The sequence below is a fragment of the Poecilia latipinna genome, unplaced genomic scaffold, assembly GCF_001443285.1.
Source record: "Poecilia latipinna isolate Pla-1442-1.1 unplaced genomic scaffold, P_latipinna-1.0 Scaffold3066, whole genome shotgun sequence".
NCBI classification, from domain to species: Eukaryota; Metazoa; Chordata; class Actinopteri; order Cyprinodontiformes; family Poeciliidae; genus Poecilia; species Poecilia latipinna.
Window position 1 is genome coordinate 32,206 of NW_015115682.1, and position 27,203 is coordinate 59,408.

At 39.3% G+C, this 27,203-nt stretch overlaps 1 protein-coding gene across 2 annotated transcripts in view; it reads left to right on the plus strand.

Annotated features, from left to right (window-relative positions):
* The first annotated feature begins 6,439 nt into the window (after nucleotides 1-6,439).
* Nucleotides 6,440-27,203, plus strand: part of LOC106940029 (rho GTPase-activating protein 6-like) — a 30,394-nt gene continuing 9,630 nt past the window's right edge. Inside the window, exons 1-4 of one of the 2 annotated variants that reach the window (XM_015022645.1) lie at nucleotides 6,440-6,574; nucleotides 12,633-12,789; nucleotides 18,006-18,074; nucleotides 25,328-25,641. In XM_015022645.1, coding sequence (XP_014878131.1) covers nucleotides 12,654-12,789; nucleotides 18,006-18,074; nucleotides 25,328-25,641 — 519 coding nt within the window. In that variant the 5' untranslated portion in view covers nucleotides 6,440-6,574; nucleotides 12,633-12,653. The remainder of the gene's footprint in view (nucleotides 6,575-12,632; nucleotides 12,790-18,005; nucleotides 18,075-25,327; nucleotides 25,642-27,203) is intronic. The other variant, XM_015022646.1, reaches the window with a different exon arrangement.

The following is a 27,203-nucleotide window of genomic DNA, read 5'->3' on the forward strand; positions in this document are numbered from 1 at the left end:
ATGTTGAAGGCTCTAAAGGGCCGCATAAAATCTTATGGCGGGCCAGATTTGGTCCCCGGGCCTTGAGTTTGACACATGTGATCTAAAACATGCTCATCGTTCATGTACTACTTTTAAGACACATGTTTTTTTTAGTTCTTACCCTGCTGTATGTGAATGCCCTAAACATCATGGCATATTTGTACAACTCTGTAGATAATCTCCCCTTATTTTCACATAGTGTTTTCTAAATTTGAGTCATCTTAAAGTTAAAAAGTCACATACTCATATTTACATGTAAATAAAACCCTGAAATTGATCTTAAATTTAAATGATCCCTTTCATCAACCCTTGAACTTAAAGTATCCATCTGTCTTTTGCTGCTCTTGCCATCTTGTTGCACATATTGTGGCCTATAGGTGGTGCTGCATCCTTGAAGTTCATCCATATGTCCTGACATGGATTTCCTGCTCTGGCAGAGTGCATTAATTTGAGAGTCGCCTGTGCATCATTCATCCTGTTTTGTTAAATCATGTGAAGAGTGCTGGAGTCAGCACATAGGCTTAGGGACGTGACCGTGCGGTGCCACCTGTGACCTTTGAACTGGAAATGAGTGGCAGGGTTAGAGGAAGCGATGACGGGGAGGACAACCAGAAGATATCCATGAAATCAGTGGAACAAGACGGGCAGGGAGGGCCGCAGGTCAAAATAGTTTCTACAGGACTAAGCGCTTTTTTTCACTATAGGAAGCAAAACCTTTGGCTCATGTTTTTCTGTTTGTTTTTTTCTTTTGTAAATTTTCATATTGACTCTTTTTGCTACAAAAATCAGATTACCATTTAAGATGTTTACCAACAGTGGCATAAGAAATGACCAGAGTTTCAGTAAGGTTTAATTTTGGAATTATTAAATCATCTAAATCATGTGAATGTTATTAAAGAGAAGGATTGCATTGATACTGTGTCCAGATAAAAACCCAGAAACCTAATAAGAACGTGACCTTCTTAGTTACAGCCTGTTATTATAACAGTACGATCTCACATTTCAAAAATCAGAAATTCCCAGCCTTTATTTTAAGTATATTTTAAAGAAAAAAAATTACACCATATGGACTATGAAAGTATAGGGTTATACAAAAATGTTAGAAATATGTCAAGAAATAACAGTGTTTTAAACATAGTCAATGTAATTAATCATGAATGTTAGCAAAACATGGCACAAATATTTTTAAAAAGCATTCTTGCAAACATCAGAAACACAAGACTCCACCTTTACCTCAGTTTATTTACATCAGGTACCAAAAATCACAGTTAGCTGAATATTGCTGTAAATACAAATCAATTTAAGACAGAGAAATGCTCACTTTTTTTTTTACACTTATTCAGTACTAATTTCAAAACAAGCTTTTTTATGGCTTTTTGTCATTAATTATACATCTATACATCCCTGAAAAGCATTAGTCGAGCCTCCTGTGCAACAAATAAAAGTTAATTTTTTTTTAAAGTGATTACTGATTCTAAAAACAGCCCCCAAATGGAAGTCCAAATATATGTAAAATGTGAATTTTGCATGATAGGTCTCCTTTAAGGTCATGCCAAAACTTCTCAATTGGATTTTAGTTCAAACCTTGACTGGGCCATTCTGAAACCGTTTTTATTTTTAGCTTTATAGAGGTGTAGTTGCAGGTGTGCTAAAGGTCTTGGTGAATCACTTAAGTGGTCTTGAGCATAAGGCTGAAGAACCGATGGCAGAATATTGTCCTTCAGGATTCTTTGCTAAAGAGCAGAATTCAAAATTACATCAGTTACGGGACGTTTTCCAGCTTGTGATGAAGCAGGCCAACACCAGACCATTAAAACTTCAATTTCTTCGGAATTGAGCACAATAATTGTTTAGGCTACTTCATGTTCTCAGACGGGTTCTATTAAGTTATTTCCTGAATCTGTGCCATGAACAGATTGTAGTTAACCAGGTTACATTTTCTATAAGCTGAAATGTGTTTGAAGAAAAATCAAAACCAGAATAAATCTGCAATGAGGGCAAATCATTTTTAAAGCGCTGTAGACGTTGTGATGTGGCGGGAGATGTTTTTGCAGCTGGATGGGAAAGCGAATTAACCCTGAGAGGAAAAAAATGGCTTCTCTAAGTTGAGAGCTTATAATCAGTCAGATATTGTTTGTCCGTTTGCGTCTCTGTTGGTCCAGTTTGTCTTTGTTTTTCTTTTGTTTTGTTTAGTCTTCACTGTCCTGCAGTCTGTAGTTTATTTGTTCGTCCTCCACTCTGCGGTATCTTCTCCATCCACCATCTCTTGTATTTGTCTTCCATCATGGGATGTTCGAGGTCATTGAATCCAAACTTGTCTGTGGTGACCTGACAAGTCAGATTTTTTTCTTCCCCCCCTTACATTAGCTGCTTTTGTTTTGGGCTTTGGTGTGTGTGACAGACGTGTTCCAGGCTTATTCTCACGCACATACACACACAAACACAAGCTTCAAGATAGCTAATAAAAAAACTAGCGAACAAAAAGAGACTCCAGAAATGTTAATCCATTTATCTATTACTTACCTTTTAGATAACTGTTCATAATTTCACTCTTAAGTCATGTAAATGATGATTATGTGCTGTTTCCCCCCTTTGTTTATAAAGAACAGATAAGTCAATTTGGACTTTGATTCTTTGATTGCTGCTTTGAACATTGTCATACAGTCTGCTTCAGTTGGGTTTCTTTTTACTATTGTTTAGAAGTGCATCTATTACAAATTTAGTGTAAAGTAAACTATATTTTTGTTGGTTTGAATCATGGAGTTCCACTGGGTTTTGTTCTTGGCCCCGTTTCACTTGTTATTCCTTTGCATCGCCTTTCAAGATAAAGAATAATCCTACATTTTAGTGCTGCTGTGCTGATGATGGTGAGTTTTATTTTGTAAGTTGTTGAGAATTAATAATTCTGTTTTCCACTAGATCGTTTAGCTATTTTCATGCTCGTATACATATATGCATTCATATAGATCACATGCGCGTTAAGCTAAAGCTAAAGGAAGTGACACACTAGGGAACACCCTCTTTAGGGTGTAGCTTAGATAGAGGCTAACAAAGAGGAAAAAGAAACTGTTGTTTGAAGTCCATTTTGTTTGGCTTGCCCTTAAAGTTAGCATGAACTGCTATGGACCAGCAGTTCATGGAAATATTAAAACCACATCTTATTAAATGGGATTCATGAATCCAACTCACTGACTCTTCTTCAACTTCATAGATCAAGAACTCAGCATGGAGAAAGGACAATTCTCCACAAAGTATACATATTTTAATATTTGGAAAGATTATTTTTAGTCTTGCTGAAGCTAAAACTGAAGTATTTGGCCATAATTAATTTTATTTTATTTTTTTAAGATTTGGAGGAAAACAGTGGAAACTTATAAGCGTGAGAACACCACAGCAATAAGAAACAGGGATGACGGCATCATGTTATGGTTTGTTTTGTTTTGGGTTTTTATTTTGCTTCTTGATGGTTCTGTGCAATCCACAAATTATGTGGTATGATAATTAGAGAAAATCATGTGGAAATATTAAAACCACATCTTAAATTATCAGCTGGGAACTTTACATTGGGCACACACTGGATGACGTCATCCAAACACAAAATTATCATAGTCATTCTTTAATTTAGTTGCAAAGGGAGCCATCGCACAGTGGACAGAGCTTAAAAGGTGTGTGTGTGTGTGTGTGTGGACCAGGTTTTTATATCCTTGTGGGAACCTGTTTCTGTCCTCAATGTTGGATTGTGGGGACCACTACTGCTTGTGGGGACATTTTCTTGGTCCCCATGAGGGGAAATGCTGTTTTTGGGTTAGGGGTTAAGTATGTTATGGTTGGGGTTTAGATTAGGGGTAGACTGTAAAAAATGAATGGAAGTCAATTTGAAGTCCCCACAAATCATGAAAATGACTGTGTGTGTGTGTGTGTGTGCATTATGGCCTCCAAAACTGACTCAGCCTGTCAGAAATTCAAAAATTGACAGAAAGTAATAAAGAAAACTCCTCTCTCATTATCTCATTATTCTGGCATTTAACAAAAAGAAATGATTTTTGTAATTCTGATCAAAATAACACAGGAATAAAAAAAAAAAAGTCTACTTCATGCTGTGCTAGGTATAACTTGTTGCTGATCTTGTTCTTTTGTCTCTTTAAACATCATGAGAGCATTGATCATGATCCCACATATCTAACGTCATAGAGGTGGTTTAATTCCAGCTCAATTAGAGGAGATCTAGGTCAGGTTGGGGCTCAGAGAAGCTTTTGACGCCCACTAACATGTCCTACGACTTGATCATCTCTCACTTGAGCAGGTTTCCTCACAGCCTTTTTCTTTCTTTCAGCTATGCTCTCCCCTGTCCTTTTTATAGACCTTTTATCCTGTCGTTTTAATCCTTTGCTTGCTCCCTCCCGCTCGCCTCCCTCTTCTTCTCTTTCTGCCTTTCTCCCTCCTAACTTCTTCCGTGTCCTTACCTCCTTATTGGCTATCATGAATTAGTCTTGATACTTTTTGAAATCTGTATTTCTCAATCCAACATCTTGTCGTTTCGCCTGTCCTCCACATGTTCTTCAAAGTAAAATCTGTCTCCGTCTCTCTAGCCCTTGAGTAATGGACCTCATTTCAACATTAATTGGTTCAACTGATTTAGAAATAAATGTTTTATGTTTACATGAAGCAAAACTTATTTGGTTGAATGTATCCCACATAAGTGATTAAAAATTAAAGTCTACAAGAAACGGCCAAATGGAGCTAAAAATAATAAAAAAGAGAGATGCCCTTGTTTGTTTCAATAACAGTAACCTAATGTCATCCATTTTCACTTTTGTTATCGTGGTAATATAAATACAACAAAGATTTTCTAAATTAGAGAGCTGACATTAAGGATACTTTAAACACTTTAAATGGACCATAGTTCATTTCTTAGTTGCTCCAAACCTTCTGTGCAGGTGTGATTACACTCACGCTAACCAGGGTATGGACCAAACAACCGGACCAAGACCCGCTTTTTGAGATGGTTGTGGTCCACTTCCTAACGAACTCAAGTGTGAACACGGACCTTCCTCTATCTGAACCAACTTACAGGAAACGTGGGTCTTTTTGGACTTCACCAGCTGAACTTTATGGCAAAAATGAACCCTTCAGTGTTGCTAACGCTGCTACTGCAAGTACTGATTGTACTGAAATAGTACCAGAACCTCTGTTTTCTGCTTAGCGAAAACTACAAGCAGTAGTAGCTTCAGGACACACAGAGCACCTCGTCCTCCTCCCTTATTTCTGTCCACTGATCATCACTTTGTTTCCAGTTTATAGTCTGCTTTCAAAACAGCACAACGTGAAAGCAAACCGCATCAGAAGATTAAAAACAAAAGAAAAGGCCTGTTTTTGGGCCAGACCAAACAAACAGACCAAAATACTTTTTTGTTGTGAATGGAACCCATATTATTTTATCTGAACAAATTTAAATTGGAGAAAGTATTTAAAAAAAATATTTGAGAGATGTTTAACGTAACCTGTCCAGGGTGAACCCCGCCTCTCGCTGGGAACGTTAGCTGGAGATAGGCACCAGCAGCCCTCCTGACCCCAATAAGGGACAAGGGTGTAAAGAAAATGGATGGATGGATGGATGGATGTTTAACATTTGGATACTGATCATACCTAATGACTTCTAACCATTGAGAACAATGTGTGTGATCTGTGACTATTTTATATTTTCTCTCTCTCTCTATCTATCTATCTATCTATCTATCTATCTATCTATCTATCTATCTATCTATCTATCTATCTATCTATCTATCTATCTATCTATATATATATATATATATATATATATATATAAACTATATTTGTAAAAACCAAACAAAAGAGGGTTCTTGCTTTGCCATGCTAACCTGGTGTTGTGTACCATCTTGTCTTGGGAAGCATTTTACCGTTCTTATTCTTCTCTTCATTGGTAGCTAATGCTTTTTTATTTATTTCCTCTTCAGTTATCCCTTTAATATTTTCTCACCATACTCCTGTTTCTGTCCTCTTAACCCTCCTCATGTGACCAGCTTTCCTTGATCCCCATCTCTTTTTTTCCCTTTTCAGTAGCCGTGTTTACCCTTTTTGATTCTCTTTTCCATTTCTCAGATTCATGGGTTTCTTTAAATCCCCTCCTCATAAAGTGGCAGTAACATCCCTTTATTGCCTCTTTAAATCCCTCCTCTCTTTATTACTTTCATGGTTTCTGCTAATAATTTCGACCGGTAATCTTTCCTACTGTCTTCCTTCACTGCGTTTCCATCTATCCAGCTTCTTCTGCCCTTTTCCCCCGTCCCTCCTCCCTCCCTGCTCTCTTGTGTTTATGTTGTAAGAAGTCGAGTCGGCGGCACCGCTTCTCCTCCTCCTCCTCCTCTCTTAATCTAACACACTGCTCAGCCCTCCCCATTCAGTCTCGTTCAGCTCAGATGAAGCTGAGATGAATTTGTTTTGCTGAACAAAGTCTGGATAACCAAGGCTCTGCAAACTAAAGGCAACAAAAGTTTGGGGATTTTAACTGAGAAAAGGTGAAGCCCTCCTACAGGTACTGTGTGTGTGTGTGTGTGTGTGTGTGTGTGTGGATACTGTGTGATTTTCATGTTGGCAGTCTTTGGATATCTATCTTTGGTTGTTTTATTTTCCTCTTAGGCCTCATAAAATCACTAATAATTACAGATAATTACATAAATTGGTTAGAAAGTTTTTCCAGATTAACTCAGATTTTATATTTTACTCAATATTTCCTCCAAATAGGCCTGAACATAGCAGAATTTGTTGTTATTCTGTGTTTACTAATAGTTTAGTTATGTGAAACACACATTTCCTGTCTTTGCTCCCCAATTTGTAGCAAATTCTGCTACAACAAAATTAGCTAAATAGCAGAATTTGAACTATATCTGAAAATATAATCCAAATTATAAACTTCACCCAACCCAAGTTTTTGCCTGTGATCACCAATTGAGGTTTTCTCTTAAAACTTTGATTACTGAAATAAAATGAACCTCAGTGCGTTAAAGTAGAACCTTTCCAACCTTGGTCCTACAGGACCTTCCTGCCTGAAAAAAGACAAATAGGTAAATCTTTGAGGGGTTATCATCAGACGAGTTTCAGGAAAAGCTCAGACGGTTTGAACTCTGTACGATATCAGTTGCCAAGCAACAAATATGTTGCCTTTTTTCTAATCTGGAAGAACAAGCAACATATTTGACTTCTTCACAAAGTGGGGATGGGAGGGCCGCTAATGAATTTAAAGCATCTTATCTTGTCAGATAAGATGAAAATTATTCAGGTTGGGTTCAGGATCACATCAGAGTATGAAATGTCACAGTTAAAGCACAGCGGTGGAGGTGTGATGAGATGGAGCAGTGGGGAGCGTTTGGGTTCTTGGAGTTGGTAATAAAGCAAAATTTTGGAATGTTGATCGTAGATATTTATGTATTTGGCTTGTGATGGACTGCCGACCTGACATGGGTGTGTCCTGCATCCTGCTCAGTTACCATTGGGAAGAGGCACCATGTGTGCACAAATTCACAGATTCTGTTTCATACTACACTATCATGACATAGTGTCAGTTTTCACAAATGTATGAAAAATATTTTTATAACAGTTACATGCAGCAGCCTTTGATGTTACCAGGAAGTAACACCAATATCTGTTTCAGTGTCAAAGCTTTATCGACATGTTTGGTGTTTTCTACAAAGTGATGCTGTTAATGCGCCTCTTGTTGTGCAAATCTGGCCTCATGTTTCACTCCTTGACAGATGTGGGGCAGTTTTAATTTTAGTGTGTCAGCAATCGTTAAAAAAAAAAAAAAAAACCCTGCAAACTGAAGTTGGATTGTGTGTGAATGCTCCTGCTTCGGTGCTGCTCCACAGCTCTACTACTAGATTTGTTTTCAGTCACATTCTTTGAAAAATCTTTACATTTATGGATAAAAACAAAGTCTAGATCTACGATGGTGGCTGAAATTAAAATGAATGACATCATATTCACCTTTAAGAAGTCAAAATTGAATCTATTTGTTTGTGAAGTAAACATGAAATTCTAGTCAGACCTGACTCAACAGCTGCTGTGTCAGTGAGTGACCTGTTAAGGCACAAGCCTTTGGCTCTGCCAAGGACCTATTAGTAAATCCTACCTGTGTGTGTGTGTGAGTGTATGTAAGCCACTCCCAGAGCACATTTACATACTAATGCGTGTAAAGCTGTGTTTTGAGACCATCTTAATGAAAACCAGCCGTCGTGTCCTATTAATTCTCGGGAACACGATGCGAAGCCGAATAATGAGACGTCGTTAGATCTGAGGAAACTCTGTTCTTACATGTTCGTTATGTAAATCCCCAAACAGGACAGAACACACTGAAGGAGTTTCCTTGACAGAAAATGAAAAGCTTTTGTAAAAAAAAAACATCAGCAGAAAGCTTGAAATGAATAAGTTAAGATCTGCTTGATGTCACAGTGAGTTTTGTTCCTCTGTTGGCGTGGGTGACTTCTTGAAATGATTATTGAATGACGAGCCTCTGATCACATCAACACACCCCTGACGAAAGAGATGCAGAAAACCTCAGGAGTCGTTCAGATAAGACCTGAGTTTTTGGTTTCCATTTATTATTCCTTTGAATTAATGAGAGTGACAAACAACATTTATTTTCCCTTTGGAATCAGTAAAGTATTTTTGACGAACATCACAAAATGAAGACGGAGAGAACCGTGCAGGAACACCGAGGCCTGGAGGGGAGACGTGTTTGATCCCACATGTGGTGAGAAACACCTGCCAGCTGTTAGTGTTTCTGTATGTCCGTCACCTCATCATGAGGCATACATACACATTATTTAATTTTTTATTTTATTTTTTTTTGCTGCTTTTATAAATAGCCGTATTTCATTGTAAACCTAGATAATTAGTGTGTTGCAGCAGGTGTTTCTCTGCAGTGATTAGTCATTCTGTCAGAGCAAATGTTTTGCAGATTTAAGCAATTCTTTCAACATACTTTTGATGCAAATTAGCAAAACAAAAACAAAAAACAGCTTTCTTGATTAGGACAAAGATGTAAGAAAAAAAAAGAAAGAAAGAAATCTCTCTGTCTCATATTTGATGTTCTTGTCCTGCTCCAGACTGTTTTTGGTTCACATATGGAAAAATATCTTGCAGGCTTGGCACAAAATACCCCATTGCTCCGTCTTCCTGTGTGGTTTGGCTGTCATGTGGCGTGAATTGTCTTGTTTCCTACTTCCTGCTATTGACAGCAGCCCATAACTAGACACGGTATAAGGAAAGGTCAGGAAGAATAGAACCTTAAGTCTAAAAACTGGCTACAAATGGAATCAGTGCAGTAAGAAATGTTAAGTAGTGTTTCGTTTTGCTGATATATTGTCATCATGAAGGCACACAAAGCAAAATTGGGCAAATGTGGACCTGGCATGGCATATTATTGACCTCTACAATAAAAAAAATAGACTTTTAGTGATGTTACAAAACATTCTTCTTTCATTAAACTTCTGTAAAATCAGATGTTTGCGTCTTTTTGTTCCACTTCCATATTGCCGTGATCAATAAAAGCAAGATAAATGGTAAATCGAAGTTCTTAACACATCAACCGAACATATCAATCAGTCAAGTTTATTTCAATAGCAAATTTCACCAACAAGGTAATTCAAAGGGCTACATTATAAAAACACAAAATCAACTATTGAAACATTAGATTTTTTGTTACACATCAAAATAGACATAGACATAGCCACATGTGAAGCACTTTAAGATATTTCTCATTTCAGTCGTAGGTCTTGCATGAATAAATCTTAAATCTTACATGCATGCATGTACGTGGAGATCTGAAATTATCACACATTGAGACCAGCATATTATCCAGCTAAACATACATGGTATTTCTGCATCTGCTAATGGCAACACTTGCAGAAATATCTCCAGCGTTGCAAACGTCTCCTTCAGGTTATGTAATAAAAGAATAAAACTGGTTTTGAGTGGAATGCGTAAACGAATCCTTTCTGCAGGCTCCAAATGTTTCAGCAATGTTGGTCAGAGTCTGCAAACAACGAAACGTTTTGAAGTTTTTAGCTACGACTTTACAGCGCACCGACTGAACCATTTCTAATCAAAAAGAAAGCGCCGTGACATTGATTTAGCTCTTCCCATCTAAAAAGTTTGAGTTTTTTTACATCAAAACTCTGAATGTTTTAGCAAACACAGTGTTCCTGATACAGATGTCTTATTTACGCTCCGTACGAAACTCCTCAGTTGCTCCTCACAGCCCAGCTGTTGGAGGAAGGAAGACCTTTTCGCCTGCTGTCACGCTGCAGACAGATTAGCATTTTTGTCTGGCAGGGTTTGAAAAGTCGGGAGGCAGACATTTCATGAGTTAGTCTGGCTCTGGTTGACCTTTGACTCGCCAATCTGTCCACCAAACACTTTGCATTCACCATGCTCTTTTCAAGATCTTCTTCTCTGGTTCACAAGATTCTTTTTAAGCGACATGATTCCAGTTGGAAATACCATTAATTCAGATAAAACATGGCAGATCAGACTGAATGTTTGCCGTTTTATTGTTTTTATTTGCTAGATTCCAGAACAATCGGTCTCTCTTACAAATTAACCAGTTTGCCAATGTGAGTTTGGTACTTTGGGTGAAACATTTTAGGTTTCCTCCCATAGACGTCTCACTGAAATAGCTGAACCTTTGGACCATTCTAAATCACTGATTTTATGTTTCTTAGTCCTAATTGTACCCAATTTAGCAGTATACATATGGTCATTTTTCATCCGATGTACCCATTTCCATCAAAACTTTAACTTTTTGACTGATGTCTTGAGATGTTGCATCAACATTTCCACATAATATTTTACTCCTCGTCTATTTCGTGAAACGTAACAAACGTTTCACGAACTGGATGTAACAAACTAACATTTTAATTTATGGACCTCTGGACATTTCTCCTAAATACCCGAGTGCATTTTTAAAACTGAAGTTTGGCTTTTTATGTTGCATAATGGCTTCTTTTTTTCTTTCAGTCAGCTTCCTCACAATGCATTTTTACTTTTGTTTTGAGGCTGATTCAAGTATTTCACACCTAAAAACTCACATCTTCATACATCGTTGGGACACAAAACTTGTCTTATTTCCTGAACGCTATCCAATGACTGCAGCTGTGTAAAACAGCCCAAATGTAATACTTACCATACTGAAAGTAAACACATTTAGACATAAATTTCTATGAAACCGAACACATGGATATTTAAGCGAGACGTGATTGTGTTTTGTGTGCCTGTAAGTACACCCAGTAATATGAATGCATGCAGAAGATGTTTGATGGTACTGCAGGTTTTACACAGTGCATTTTACGAGTTTATGTTAACGGTTTAAAGTTGGACCGCCATATAAGGATTTTATATTCAGTTTATTTTTACTTGTGCAGCTGACGGCTGATCTTAGTCAAACGCTCGATAAGAGGAGACGGGAGCCACAAAATAACGTTTACAAGCTCTACTGACTGAGAAAAGGGAAATTATTTGAGCTCCTTATGTTCCATTCTGATGATTTATGTTCCTTGAAGGGCGATTCTGTTTACAGAGAAATCATAATACATTTCATTTATGGTTTTGGTTGTGTGTGTGTGTGTGTGTTTTTTTTATTCCTGTTTATTGGTCTTGATGTGTTTTATTTTTGGATATTTAAAATGTGTTCCAGTGTTCTTCACTAAACTGAAGTTTGTTGGTCTTTAAGAGGGCGAACTTGCATTATTATCCCATTATCAATATATTCTATGAAAATGGTCTCAAAACAACTATATTGTTATCGTAATATTTAGCTTGCCAACTGTTGTTCCTGTTTTTTTTTTTTTATTTTGATGCATGACCGGTCAAAGAGTTGACTTTGTGTTTCTTGCATGTAAGGAAAAAGTCCTGTTGTCTTCTTTCAGCCTGCCCAGTAACAGGTGGGGGAGGGGAGAAATCTGTGTTACTCTATGCTGCCTGAGAAAGTGGATTTCTGACTCTCGTCACTCTGGCTTCTCAATAAAAAGATTTAAACCATTTGGGAAAAGTTGGCTAATCGTAAATCTCGATATGACAGCCTTTTGTATAAATATTATTACAACTTTCTGAGGACTTTCTTGTCTGTGTTTACATTTAGTCTGTTTTCTAAAGACAGAAATTTGGCAGACATTCATGCTCCGTTCTAAAATGTATTGCCAGTGTGCTGGCTGAAGCTTTGTCTAATGAGAGAAATAAAACCAAAGACCTCAAGGTCAACAGACAGAGAGTATTTTTGCAAAGAATGGCTCAGATAAAAATAAACCAGTGAATAATACCTGTAAACACAATTGGCAGGGCAATAACTCCAGAATAGAAAACTGTAAAGCCCTTGACTTGAAGTTGGTCACTAGAAAACTCTTACTTTTTGTGTTGCGGACGTTTTGAGACATCCAACAAAATGTTTGATGGTTGTTTGATCATCTTCTCTGAAGAATTTGACAAACTCTGATTTGTTTCATCGAACGTTTCAGGATAAAAGAGAAACCTGTTAATGACACAAAGTGTCTGGACTCATTTCTGCAGAGGTTTTTAGACCGTCTCTGTTCTGCTTGCAGGGGGACCACACCTGGGCGACCATGCTGGGACAGAGTGTGCGTCTGCAGCCGGTTCCCATCCAGAGCCTGTCGGAGCTGGAGCGCGCCCGGCTGCAGGAAGTGGCGCTGTACCACCTGGAGGAGAGAGACCTGGACTGTAAGATCAACATTCCCAGAGGTAGGAGGAGGACGGTGGAGTAAGCATTCAACCTTTAGCTTGAAACTGATGGGGAAAAAGTGCTGGTTATAAGTCAAATAATCTGACAGTGGAACTGGAACTTTGTTGTCACTAACGAGCTCCCATATCTTTCATTAGGTTTTGTCTTATTTCAATCGTACTAAGATATTTTCACCAGAAACTAGACCAAAAATGCTTGGTAACATTTTGTGTTTTTGCAGTGTAGGCGGAATCTCTTGCTTCTTGAGAACAGGGGCTTCTTTGCTTGACCCCAGATTTCTGTCGTCATCATCATCATCATCATCCTTTGGGATAACTTCCCAGAAAGAAACAGAAAAACAAGAATTGGATTTTTCCCGTAAATATCCCATCCTGTCCTTCTAAACCAAATTTGGCGTATCGTCTTCATCTCATGAGATCAGTGAACCTTAATAATCTGAGCTGAAATATTAAAGGCGGCTGCTTCTTTACATGATCCTGTTTTCAGTAGAAGAAGAAGCAGCCAGCATATTACTGCTTTCTTAGATAACACTGTGACCAAAGCCTAGAGATTAACCTTTCCGTGACCCTCTTATTTCATTGTCTCTGCCCCGATGAACAAACCGTCATATGATCGATTCATTACTCTAGAGGTTTTCTTCCCCGTCTAGTGACTTTTTGAAATACCTGCAGGAGAAAAACACCCCCATACATTTCTCAATCCAAAGGTGCCTGACTTTGCGGCTGCTGACGCATCGCGAACAACCGCAGTAAGAATCTCTGAAGCGCTTCAGAAGGAAAGTCGAGCCTTCATCCTGGCTCAGATGTTTATTTGCGCGGCATTCCTCCGCTTGATGCTCCCCGCTTTGAAATATTGTTTTCGTGGATCCTCTTGATCCGCCTGAACTCCAAAGAGCTGAATCCACGTGGTAATGGGAAATAGTTGCTCCAATGCGCCGTAACCTTTTTGTTCGTTTTCCCCCTCACACACACACCCTCAGACGTTTTCTCCCAGGTTTTATTGAGACCTGAGGGATGCAGACAAGGTTTTTTTTCTTTCTTTTTCTGCTGCTGTGGCCATTAAGATAGTTTTCTCAGACTCCCAACGTTTTTTCAAATAACCAACAGGCTCAACTTTGACCACGTTTCTATTTGAAGCTCGGTACACTTCTTTTTTTTTTTTTTTTTTTTCAGCTCAATTATGCGGTTTTTCTTCACAGTTTGTGGCTTTTGTTCGCATACCCAAGGAGAAACTTTAGCGGCCACCCAATTTCACAAAACTTCCCCCATGTTTGCGTGTTTAAATTCCCCCTCAGGGAAACTAAACCCCAGTGAGTCTCGTTGACATCATCCTGTGGGAAGAAATGGAATTTTAAAAAAATTAATCGACCAGCATGGTGAAAATGTGTTGGTGCATCTGTCACTTTATATAACCAGAGATGACAGAAAATTCAGCCTGTAAGTATTTTATTTAGGTTTTATGTTTGCTTGGACGATGTTTTTAGCATTTTACTACTCTGAGAAAACGTGTCCAAAGAGCTATAAAAGGATTTCCCAAAAAGGACCCAGAACTTTCCTCTGGATATTTGTCCAGCACCTCATCCAGTCCAAAACAAACCTCTTATCTGCAAACGGCATCCTGAAACATCGTCGTCTGTGAGGCTAATCGAGGCGAAGCTTTCCAAAAATCAAAATACACCCTACATAGTTTCCCGTTTTTAGATGCAGCCCTTTGGTTCTCGTAGACGTTCAGACTTGCTAAGTGATGAAGTTCATAAATCAAAGTAAAAATCCAATAATCATTTTAAAAAAGATCACAGCAGATTTTGTTCCTGCTGACATTTTGAGGTCAGCGTCTTTCAAAGATGCTCGGCGATTTTCAAGTAAATGAACAATATTTTTTTTTTCCCTTTATTTTCCTCTGAAGTTATTTCTTTCTTCAATAATAGACTGAAGAATAAATTTCATCTTAAAGTTAAAAGCTGAAAACAACCATTTTCAGCAACAAGAAGTCTCCTCATTGAAACAGAACCACCGAAATATTCTATTAAAAAACTCTAAAATATCTTTTGAGGTCGAGTTACTGCATTTCTTCCTCTTCCTGTGAAACTCTCTGCTTGTATCATTTTCTGGAAATCCTCTGATATCTTATTCATAACACTTAAAAAGAATTATATAACTTGACGTCTTTCTCTTTTTGGGCCGCAGATTAGAAAGACAAACAAAAAAAAAAACGTGGGAAACGGATGAATCACTTTCTATTTCCTTTTTTTTAGTTTCCATGGCAATAAAAATGTCAAGTATACCCCCAAATTTGGGAAAAAAAAAAAAAAAAATTCAACCTCTTTCAACAACCTTTATTAAACTATGCAACTGTTACAGTTTACTGGTATGAAACGTGTTGTGTATCCAAACAAACCATTCTACGGTCAAAAGCTAAAGTTTGGTTTGAAATTGTGTCAACTGAGAATACGAATAAAACTAAATATCTTTACGCCTTGAAATTGTATCATATACTTTGTCTTTTTTTTATATACGCACATCTTTTTTTCGGCTGATTTATTTTAGTTTGTTTAAGGAATATTGACGGGAAGAAATCTGTTGGAAACTTGAGGTTGTAATCAAATAATCTGAAACTCGTAAGACAGCAAACCGTCGTTATTGGAGATTTCTAAAATGATTCATGATTTCTAGTGACATCCTTCATGTTGAACAGAGGCACAGTTCAGCTCTTTCAAAAACCATCCTCTAAAGATAATAACGCTGTAAGTTTGCTCTAAACAAGATAAGCTTGGAACAACAAAGGGCAACGTGACAGAGGTTGTTGGCATCAGCTGAGTGAAAGATTCCTTTTATATATTTTTTTTTAATCTTTTCCGCCTGGCTTGCAGACAAAGCTCTCAGTGAGCGAGTGTGGGAATAGTTTAGCTCCTCGTCTCCCCTGAGGGGGGAAATCTCCGCAGAGCAACGTGTCCGTTTCGGCCGAGGCTTCGGCTCCCGCCGTGCCGCCCTCCTCCCCCCCGCTCGTCCTCCTCGGGCTTCTGCTGCGTCGCTCGCTTCTGTCAGATTTCGCTCTGTATTTTTGTTTTCTCATGTCACGTTTAAACCAGATCCCTTGCTGCTAAATTTTGTTTTTGTTTTTGGAGCTCATTCTCATGCCCCCTTATTCTCGAGTCTCTTTTCTACCGGGGACGACGACACTATCTGGGTCTCCGCTTTGTGTTTTTTTTGTTCCGTCTGTTTTTCTCGTTTTATCCTCTCTCCAGCCCGTCTGCCTTCTCTTAATTCAAAAATAATCAAACTCAGAGCGGCAGAGAGGCCAGCAAACACCAGATCTTTTGATGAACTTTTCAGGGAGACTAATTTCAGATGAAGAATTTAATAAAACTTGCAGCTGCTATTGTTTTTTTTTTGTTTTTTTTTTTTATTGCCAGAGATATAGTTGGGATATTATGTTGAACTCTTTTGTTTGTTAAAAACCAAATTAAATTAACATAATTCTCACACTAATCCCTGCAAATATTTGCACTTCCAGGGGTTTTTAATCAAATCTGTTGCCATGTGTTTGGACACAGACACCAACAACAAATTACTTTCTAGTAGAACTTGCAGAAAAACAATGTCACACTCCTTTAGTTTTTCACTTTTGATCACATACTTTTATGTTTTTTTTTGTTTTGTTTTTGTTTTTTTCTTTTTAGGATTTATACAACAGACCATCATGTTCACATTCTCTGCAGTTCACGGTGATATTTTGCTTGTAGTCTGTCCCACGGAAATCTGAACAAAGATTGACGTTCATGGCTGGAACCTGGCAGATTTTGGAAAATATTCAGCATCTTTGCATCTTTTGCGTTGCAGTTCATCTTTTTCCTTTCTCAAACAAGCTATGTTAGTTTGGATTCAGATGGTTTCCAGGTATTTATTTACACAGGTGCCAGAACGTAAGTTTGTAAAAAGCTAAACAAAATAAGATGAGAATGTTGCATTTCTGCAAACATCTCTCTCTGTTTGACCATAACTTTTTCTTCTGCGTTTCGTAAATGTACAAACAGGAACACACACTCGTCAATAGAAAATAAGCCGTAGATGGAGGTGCCGTGTGTTCACTGGGAGGAGCTCTGCACTTTAGAAATAAACCTTAATTTCCTGCAGTCGTGGGAATTTGACCTCTTTATCCCAACAGCTGAAATGCTCTCTGCCCCACAAACCCCCCAACCGCTCTGTTTCTATTTTATGTCTATTTTTGAAAATGTCCTTGTCAGTAAGGGTGAAAACAGAAAGGAAGGGATTTTGTTATTCATGTCGCAGGTATTTTGGAAAGCGCAACTGTAGGTAATAAATCAAATCCTTACGTAATCGGGAAAAGACTAATCCATCCTCGGATTAGTCATTTCTAAACACCAGACCCCGGGATTCTTGCACATAAACAAGTCCGAAAAGCGAAACGTGGACCTGCTTTGAAACTAATTACATAAGGAATCGGTGAAGTTCCTGTGAACCGACTCTCGTGTGGGGATGCTCCTAGTTCACATCAGATCTGGTTGGATATCCGATTTGATTTGTGATCAAATTGAGCAAAAGTAGTGAGATTAGATGTAACATAATTGATTTTTTAGTGCAATGACTCTTAGCTTGAGCAACTCTTAAAAAAAAAGATAGACAAACATTTTAGTCTATAGATGTATAAGTGTGGGTATAAAACAGCAGGAAAAGGTGGTTTTACAAAGTCTGTCTTGGATGCTAGCGAGAGAAAAAAAAAGACTCAGAAGACATTGTACCACTTCACAACCAGGCAGCGCAGCGTTGGTGAATCACATGAAATCCAAAGTGCAAACATTAAACATTGTCTCTGTGTTTTTCTTGGACCCCCTTTTCTTACGCTCACGAAGGAAAGCAGGCTGTCCAAACAAACAGCTACGGCTCGTCTGCAGAAACATTTGGCTCTGTTGTTGAGGAAAGAGAAGAAAGTTGTGCTGAGGATGCAGTCTGCATGGGACACGAGAAAGACGATGGCGGACGCTTTGAGTTCACTTCCGTCCCAAAAGACGGCCAAAAACAATCGAGCTTTTCCACACAGTGGACAGCGCGGTGTTTGATCTCAACAATACACGATACATAGAAGAAAGACATTTCAGACTGTGGATTGCACAATCTTTATTGTTGAGAATGAAGCAAAGACGATCCGACGGTTGGCATTCGTTGTAACTTTTTGTTTTTCTCCTTTCTCCCCGCAGAAATACGCAAACGAAGAAAGTCCCTCCGCAGACGGTTTGACTCCTTCTCAAAGGAGAAGAAAGAGCGAGGTAAGTTCACGCAGCACTCTGACATTAAAGCGGTAAAACACAACACCATCCGCGGCCTTAGGCCCTCTCTCCCAAGACGAGCCGCGAACGCATTTCCGCGAATCCAATGTTTACCACAGCGAGCGTCATCATGAAGCACAATGTCCCCTCTGTCCGTTCAATCAGCATCACCACCGCTGACTTCCAGTGGCTTTTACTAGCGCTAACCACTTTTGGTCCCTCTTGAAAAGCAGTGTTTATAAAGCACGAGGAGGGTCGGGGCTGCAGACTGAATCCTGCTGGGTTCCCAGAGGGAGGCATGTGCGTCTTTGTTTCTGCTGGTTTAGTGTAATATAAACCGAATAATGAATGAATGCAGACACCCACTGGGCACTTTTACGTGGCGCTGTGTCACCGTTGTTAACGTAACGGCCCGTTTTCTGGAAATGACCACAATATTGTTTAGGCTGGTCAAAGAGTTTATGACTGAACTACTCAACGAGCAAATGCCACTATCGTCGTTTCTTGGTCAATAAGCTAACGAAGAAGCTTGGGGAATTGGATGGTTAATGAACTGAATTTAAACCTTCAAGTCCTAAACGGAGCCAAATTTCAAGTATCGCAGAGAGAGTCGGGTGAAAATGACCTGGAATGTGTGACTGATGGGAGCGGAGCATTAAGCAAATAAGCCAGTCGAAGAAAAAAATGTCTTGGCCTACTCTGCAGAAGGAATTTGTTGACTAAATCAGGACTGAGTTTGCCAATTTAACTGTAGCATTATGTAGTTTTATTTCGAATCACATCACAGGCATCTCACTTCTGCTGTAGCCTCCACATTAATCCCCAGGTTTTGTCGTAATGCAGCCTATATTTGTGAAGAATTTGTGCAAAAACAGATTTAAATTTTATTCTGGTGTACAATAAACATGGTGTGTCTGGACTGACAGTTTTATTCAACAAGGAACAATGGTGCTGCTGAATAAGTGCAGTCAGAACCGGTGTAAAGACGAGTTGAGGTTTCTCTGTGACGGGTCTTTGAATGGGCTTTGCGTTATCCAGCCACATTTACGAAAGCCAAAGAGTTCTTTGTGTGCCGTTTAAAACCAAGGACTTGAGCTACAACAACGGACCAGGACGGATGTTTGTGGGTCATGTGTTTGTTATTACTCTATGGGTCTATCCCACATCCTTCCCACAGTTTTACACTATTTGCTTTTTATAATTTTCATTTTTCTGTTGAGCAGCCAAACGGGAAACAAAGACAGCTGCGTCGGTTGTAAACGTTAGATGTTTCTGCGGCTCTGTTTGCATCTGCTGCTGCTTCAATCGCTCTGCGTCCGATCCGGCTCCCTTTCCCGGGGCATCAGTAGTGGCGAGCGTGTAAACAGAAACAGAGGCGGCTCACACTCATCTGTCGAAATTAGCCTCATTGTGTATTCTGTTCCCTCCCACTCGTCTCGTTTATTTACCTCCATCGAGCCACCTGACTCAAACCTCTCAGAATGAGATGTTCTCTGGTTTCAGGTGATTATCGCTGCAGGGCGAGATACCATCCGACACACTCCACACACACATTCCTGGCTGTCTGTGCAGACCTCTAAATCCCGCCTGCAGCTTCTCACACACAGACGCTGGAGCGGCCATGCTGACCGGGCTAATCAAAACACAGAACATCGGGGCCTGGTTCTGCTTTCCTGCTGCCTCCAGGGGTCAGCAGGTTACAGATTACAGTACATATAACAGGATTACACGGTGGCAACCGTAATCTGTTTGGAGACTGGCTGGGAAGGAATCGGATGTGAAGCTTGAGTGGCGAGCTGGTTGGTACCAGAGTTACTGTATTGGGAGGGGACATTTTGTCGCTGTAGGCGAGATTTTGTCACTTTTGACTTTGAGGCGCTTTGTGTCTAAATAGTTTTCTGCTGTAGTTCCGATTGTGCAAATTGGAACTACAAAAATAAATTTGCCTTACAGAAACATGACAATTAGAAAAAAAAGAAGAAAAAAAATCACGGTTATCGTTGAAAAAGTTTTTGCATTAGGATAATGTCGTTTTTCGGCTGTATCAGTATTAGGGTATTTCACAAAACTGCAATGGAAACACTGTTTTCACGAGTCATGTGATCAACAATCGAATGTTGCTACTGGGGGAAAAGACGAAGAAGAAAACAGGAAATGTTAAGATGATTATTATGATGCAGCATGTTTTTTAACGACTTATCTTGTGAATAAACTTATTCACAATGTGATTTTAAGTGAGTTTCTCATTTAAAAGAAACTCTGCAATTGTGAAATTGTGTTTTTCGTTCAACGTTAGGGGAATATCGACAACGTTTTTTGCACATTTGTAATGGAAATGCAACTTCCTTCTTCTTAGGGTGCATACCAGGTGCAGGAATGAACCAACTAGAAGAGAAGGGGGAAGCTAAGCTACTTCTTATTAGATGTATTTATTATTTTTTTCTATGCTATATTAGCTATATTAGTGCAGAATTTTTCAACTTTTTTTTTTCTTGACCCTTTTTATGGCGCCCCTAGACTCCTGGCACCCTCAGCATTTACCTGTACTGCCTAGGCCAAAGGCCAGCCCTTAGTGTACTTAGAGGGCAACAAGTGTTAAACCAACAGTTCTTTTTAATATTAATACCCCAGATCACCCATATTATAATCCGACTGCTGCTGTGGCTAAAGAAAAACAGAGGAGAATCCAGAGCAGCAGTGCAATAAATCTGCAACAATCCTACGTTACTGGAAGAGTCTGAGCTGACGACTGGAAACGCTCCAGAGGCAGAGGACTCAGATTTATGAGCACAAACACAGCTGTCTTCCTGTCTGAGCTTTAGTGTTCATTTCACAATTAATCCCTGCTGCCCTGGCAGTCAAACAAAGTCAGGGCTAAGGCTAATGCAGAAGCAGCTTGTCAAATTTTTAAAAAATGTTTATTTTATTTTTTTTTTGTTTTGTTTTTTTGGTCCTGAAATCACTGTTGCAAACCAACTTTAAACAATAAAACTTCAAACTTTAAAAGATAGTCATTCTTGACCAGTGGATGACTTTTATATTGAGAATTTTGATACATTATAAAATAAACTTTTTTTTATGTACATCATAAGCAAAGCATTTTGTTGGAGTCTAAATTCAGTACAGTTATATTGTTATGTAATTGTAGAGAAGCGTAAAAGAAGAAAGATGTTTTTTGTTGTTGTTTTTTTACAAATAAGGAGCCCTGACTCAAGATATTGTAGAGCCAGATGTTGCTGCAGTTACAGCTGCAAAATTTTTTGGGATTAGTTTCAGTCATAGTAGCCGAGGCTCATTAAATTGCTCAATATGATTGAGGTCTGGCCTTTGTCTAGACCAGCAGGTATGTCTAAGGTCTTTGTTCTGCTAGAAGACAATCTTCTCTACCGGTTTCAAGTCTTTCAAAGCCTTTTAAAGTAATTTATAATGTCCACTTTCAAGACTGCAGTAGAGCCATCAAGCGCCCTCAGTCATGGTACTGCCATCGCCGTGTTTCAGTGTGCCAGCAATATGTAATGTTAGTTTTTCAACACTTCGTGGCATGCAGTTCACATTCTTTCTCCATTTTCCACTCGACTTGTGGCTAAATGAAGAAGGGACTCTTATTTCTTTCTCCACCACAAAGACCAGATTTGTGAACTGAAGGACTAGTAGTTGTGTGTATCTCAAAAGATTTGCACAAAAAAGCAAATAAGAGAGGCACAGGTCATGAACAATTTAGCACAACTTTCCCTTAAAAGCATACATTTTCCAACCAACATCCTACTATAACGTCTTCATCAATACAGCCTGCAGCTATTGGGCATCTAAACATCCACTTCATGTGTCTGTTGGCCGAACCAGTCGGTTGTTAAATGCTCTGCTTCCTGAACAAGCAAACAGCTCGAGTGCAAACAGCTAAACACAGCAATGTGATTATTTTGCTAGTAATTACAGCTAAAAGAGAGACGGCACCACGGATGATGGGTCAGTCCAATAGCAAACATCAACACTGAGGAACAAGCCCAGGCTTACTGAACAACGGTCTGAAGCATGTTCCTGTTAGTGGGGGGAAAACGAGACGCAGGGTTCGTCTACGCCGCTGCTGGTGTGTATGGAGAGCAGTTCTTCCCTTAGTGGCAATCTGAAGAATCACCGTTACTAAATATATGCTCTGACTCAGCCGATGGTGTCGATAAGAAGCAAATGTGGTCATTAGTGCGGAGGAAATTCCTGAAGTTTGGAAAGCACATGTTCTACTTTAAAAAAAAAAAAAATCACTAGAAAAGGTTTTATTGTCTACTACTCTGACAATTTTCTCAATAATACTTGCCTCAGAAGCTTGTAGCAAGTAAAAAGAAAACTGGCCACATTAAAACTAAACATCATTTATCATTTTTACTTCTTAAAATCTGTACAGAGAGACATACATCTCAGTATGGTACAGGAAATCACCCAAGCGCTTGTGTACGTCATGCATTGTTTTACTTAAAGACAAAACCAGATCAGGACTGATGAGCAAAAATGATCAGCAGAATGATTGTTGGTGATTCACTTCCTGTAATATTGGTGGTTATACAAATCAGTACAGTACCAGAAGACTGTTTCTTATTAATTTGGATACTGTTACATATTATGAAGGAGTAGACCGATACTATTATGTTAATGTTTTTGGTGGCGGGTGAAAAGTCCTGCTCACCTTCCATAGAAACCGTGGCGTCAGTCTTTATTTAAGTCCCCTTGCACCATTACCTTATCACTGAATCTCTTATATTTGTGTTGCAGGAAAGGCATGAAGCGTATCTGCATCATGTGCACCACAAAGCCAAACCCAAACAAACCCTTGGGGAAGCCCTCTGAGGGAGGGCGCTTTGGAAGGGAGATGTTAATGGAAGTGGAAAGTTGTGTTGTGTTGGGGAGCAACAAACACAACTTTGAGTTGTTGACACTGTCATTGCTCGGCTTTGTAGAGCTAATGGTATCGCCACCTGTCACAGAAAACAGAACAAGGGAATAAAGTTGGAAGCAGACTCTTTTTCATGCCCATCCACACCTGGGAAATGTTCCAGTGACGTTTCTAATATTTTCTAGACAATGTAGGGACTCGGGTAAACCCAAACCGGGCTGTGGGAAAGTATTTCCCCCCTTAGATTTCATCTGTTTGGTTGTTCGCTACACTTATATCTTTTAGATAAATGTGTTGATATCATTGAACGATTGAGGAAATACAATACAGTTTCAGTCGCTGGCAAAGAGTGTTTTGGACAAAGGTTTTGTAGACTAGACCTCTACAAAACCTTTTTTTTTATTTTTTTTTATTTACTCGTTCAGAGACAGACTTCCTGGTGGATCGTTGTCCAACTGCCTAAACCAACTGCACTCTACCTCAAGGCCAGAATAGGAGTTGGATGTTTTCCCTCCGTAGCAAGTCAGAATCTTGAGAACATCATCCTCCTACCACCATGTCTGACGATGATCTTTGTTTGAGATGTTTTGTCTTTACTCCAGATGTAACGGCGTAAATGTCACAGATCTCAGAGTCATTTTGTAGGCTTGTCGGCTCTCGGTGTGGTATTCAAGAGTCTTTAAACTCAAGAAGTAACTCTGTAACCTTTTCTCCTTAGACTGATCGTCAATTTCTAGAGATCAGAGTGTTTTGCTCTTTGAGATATTTCAACCTACTTCTTGTTTCTAGATCTGTGCTATTTAAATTACTTCTGACAATAATTTGTCATGCATATTGCTATTGGAATCAAACTGAAGTGGTGCAGACAACATAGATAATCACTGCTGATTCATGAATCCACAACCAGGCGGTTTCATATTCCGCGTTGGTCTGAATAGCTTTTCCCCTTCATAAATCAAAATAATCATTTGAAAACTGCCTTTTGTATTTAATCGGGTAGAAAAGAAACTAACAAAACTTTTAATGGGGTAAATACTGCTTTATTGTGGCCTCATGCCGTAGTGTCCATTAGCACGTTTCACGGCAACAAGCTAGTTGTTGCAGGCAGGTTGCCATCAGAACAAGGAGCTTATCTTTGGAGTGGCACCTGACCAGGGAACATGTGGAGGAGGGGTGAGCTCAGTCACTTCAGCCTGAAATTACACAGCATTAAAGGGAAAACGGCGAAGGCTGAGTTATTGAGAGTTCAAGTTTAAACTGGAAACTGGCTGCAGGTGAAGCTGCTGCAGCAATTGAAGGATAAAGGGGGAAAAAAAAGAAATTTACTTTGAATTTTACTGCGTTTCGTATTATGTTCCATTAAGAATTGGAAAACCTGCAGAAACGTCAAAGTAAGTATTAAATTGGCTCGACGTGAACACAATATGGCATTCTGTACGCGCATTTAATAAAAAAAATTACTTCGTCCAATTTTTATTTTCATCATTCCTAAATTTCTTTTGCCGTCTTTATTGATGATCTTGGAAGGCCTGCAGCCAAACTGCTGGGAGCAGAGGTCTGTGCGGTTATTTAAGGCTCAGTCAATCCCATATATTTAAGGATTTGCGTGGCCTCCTTCCAGTCCCTCTCTGCTGCGCGACCTGGTTGCCGGGTGTTGGTGCACGTGGGCGATCGTCATGTGTTTTTCATTCAGGCCATCATGTGCTGCTTCACGGTTCTCTGAGTGCGAGAGGGAATAGCTGGAGGGAGGGCAATCTCCTCACCGTTTCCTACCTCATGCATTTTAATGGCACAGGTAAAAGTAACTCAGTCCTGTTAAGTGCTCGGCTTGCTTTGCGATTTTTAGAGATCTAGTCTTCTGACAAGAGCTCATTAAGTGCACCTGAGCGTTGGTTGCAGCCAGAAAGTCAGATGTGATCAGAAATGAAGACATGATTATCAAGAGGAATCAGTTGGGACATAGCTGTGTTTACGTTGACCTTAAAAGTGCGCAAATTGGAATCACACAAATTTGCTTAAAGGAAACGCGCTAACTTTGAAAGAGCAAACTTTTATGATAAAAACGGTTCCGACAGGCCAACCTGAAGCTGATGTTCAGCCGTCATTTGCCGTTGACCTCCTGATGTCAGACATGGCGACGATGAAATTTGTTAGTTTTGTCTTATTTAAAGTCTACTAAGATATTTCCACGAGAAACTGGACCTAAAATACTTGGTAATATTTGGTGTTTTTGCAGTCCAAACACATAGCAGTTGGGTTAATTGGTCTCTAAATGTCTCTCAGACATGATTATTTGTCACACATGTTTCCATGTCGCCCCTTTTGTTGGTGTTGGTCTCTTGGAATAACTCCCTGCGTTCTTCCCCAGAAAATGCCCCCAAAGCATTCGGCATCCCGCTCTCCCAGGCCATCGCCAACGACCAGGCGTACAAGCGGCGTCAGGACGCCCTGAAGGAGAGCAGGCGCGACTGCCTGGACCTGGAGGCCAGCGTCCTGCGCTTCAGGGCCGAGAAGAGGCAGTTCTTCAACGGGAGCAAACCTCTGGGCAGCTCCTCGTCCATCACAGGCGGAGTCCCCGGGTCCCCTTCCGCCAACTCGGTGGCTCCGGCGCCGGTGTACGACACGCAGAGCAAAGCGGCGTCACCGACAATTATGGACAACGCCAGCCGAGGGCAAAGGAGGGTGAGACGGGTTTCGCTTTCACGCTTCAGCCACAGAGACGTCGCACTGAAGAAACGTACATTTAGTCCGTGAAACCTGTGAATGTTACGCATTTCTGCAGATTGTTTTTGCGATTTCGCAAGCTAATAAGTCTGCTCAATTATCTGATTTGATAAATAGTTCTTGGAAACACAAACAATTTTATTTTTACACGTTAACCTGAAAAACTCAGACACTAACCATACAATAAAAAATCAGCACTGTAACGTTAAGGTTTTCCACTGTTATCAGCAATGTAATGCCCACATTTAAAAAAAAAAAAAATATATATATATATATATATATATATATATATATATATATATATATTTTAAATGGTTTACTCTGACCTGAATCTCACATGCTAATTCCAATTGCTAGTTGTAGATCTTAACTAAAATCTACAGACTAATATGTACGGTATTCGAAAACTTGTGCATTTGACCATCAAATTCTTGTTTCCACTGCCGTGTGTTTGTTGGACAAATTCTGTCTGTTTTCACGTGTGTGTGTGTGCACACACACATGATTAAGGCTCACCAGTTATTTGTCTACATGCTGATGTGAAACCAGTTGTTTTCCTAAGCTCATAATGAGCATCATTACAGCCACAGAGGACAGCAATTGAGCATGAAGCAGCAATCAGGCGGAGCTTCTAGGAGCCTGTCAGGGAGGTGAACTCTGAACAGGCTGGAAGCATTTAGAAGAAAAAACACCACCTCTTAGGACTTGTGGCAATTATCCTTTTAACTTATTGCTTAATAAACATATTCTTGAGGAAAAAAATGTATTAAAAACGAAGCCTACTCACAATTTCTATTTAAGAATTAGCATCAAAATGTGGTTAAAGTAAAAAAAATGTTTTTTTCCTTCAAAGAATTTGGAATTATTCACTAAGTCACTTGTAACTTAGAGAAATAAAAAAAATGTACGTAAAAGTCATGAAGTTAATTTAACCACATATTTTGTCCCATCCGTCTCTTCCAAAGCTCTTTCTGCCATACAGCGTATTTAGTGAGACTATCCATCACTAATATTCAAGAAATATGTCTAATATATCTAAAGAAAAGAACCAATAAAACTTAACACCACAATCTTCAAAGCAAAGCCAGTTAGAGTTTTAATTGTCTGGTTTTCTCACTTCCTGTGGAACCTAGCTGCGCCGCCTTGCTAACACATGCTTCTAATGGAAACACAAACAGCTGGAGATTCAGTTTGGTCATTTCATGTTCGCCCTTCTTCACGCCAGGGCTACGATGAACAGCACAGACGCTTACCAAGACCGTGGCGCTTTATTGCTGCTTGATTATTAAGCAAATTCTTATAAAACTTTTGAGCTGTTGTGACTGAAGTAGAAGGAATTGGGGGAAAGTGTAGTATTTTATGACCCGGTTGTAATTGGTTTAAAATTCTGCAATTTAGCACAAAATATGTACATTTTTAATTCTAATATAGTCGCTGCTTATGTAAAGTAAACAAACCTGATCATTTTTCGCATCATCCACAAATGTTTTGACCATGTGTTAATTTGACACACTTCAGAT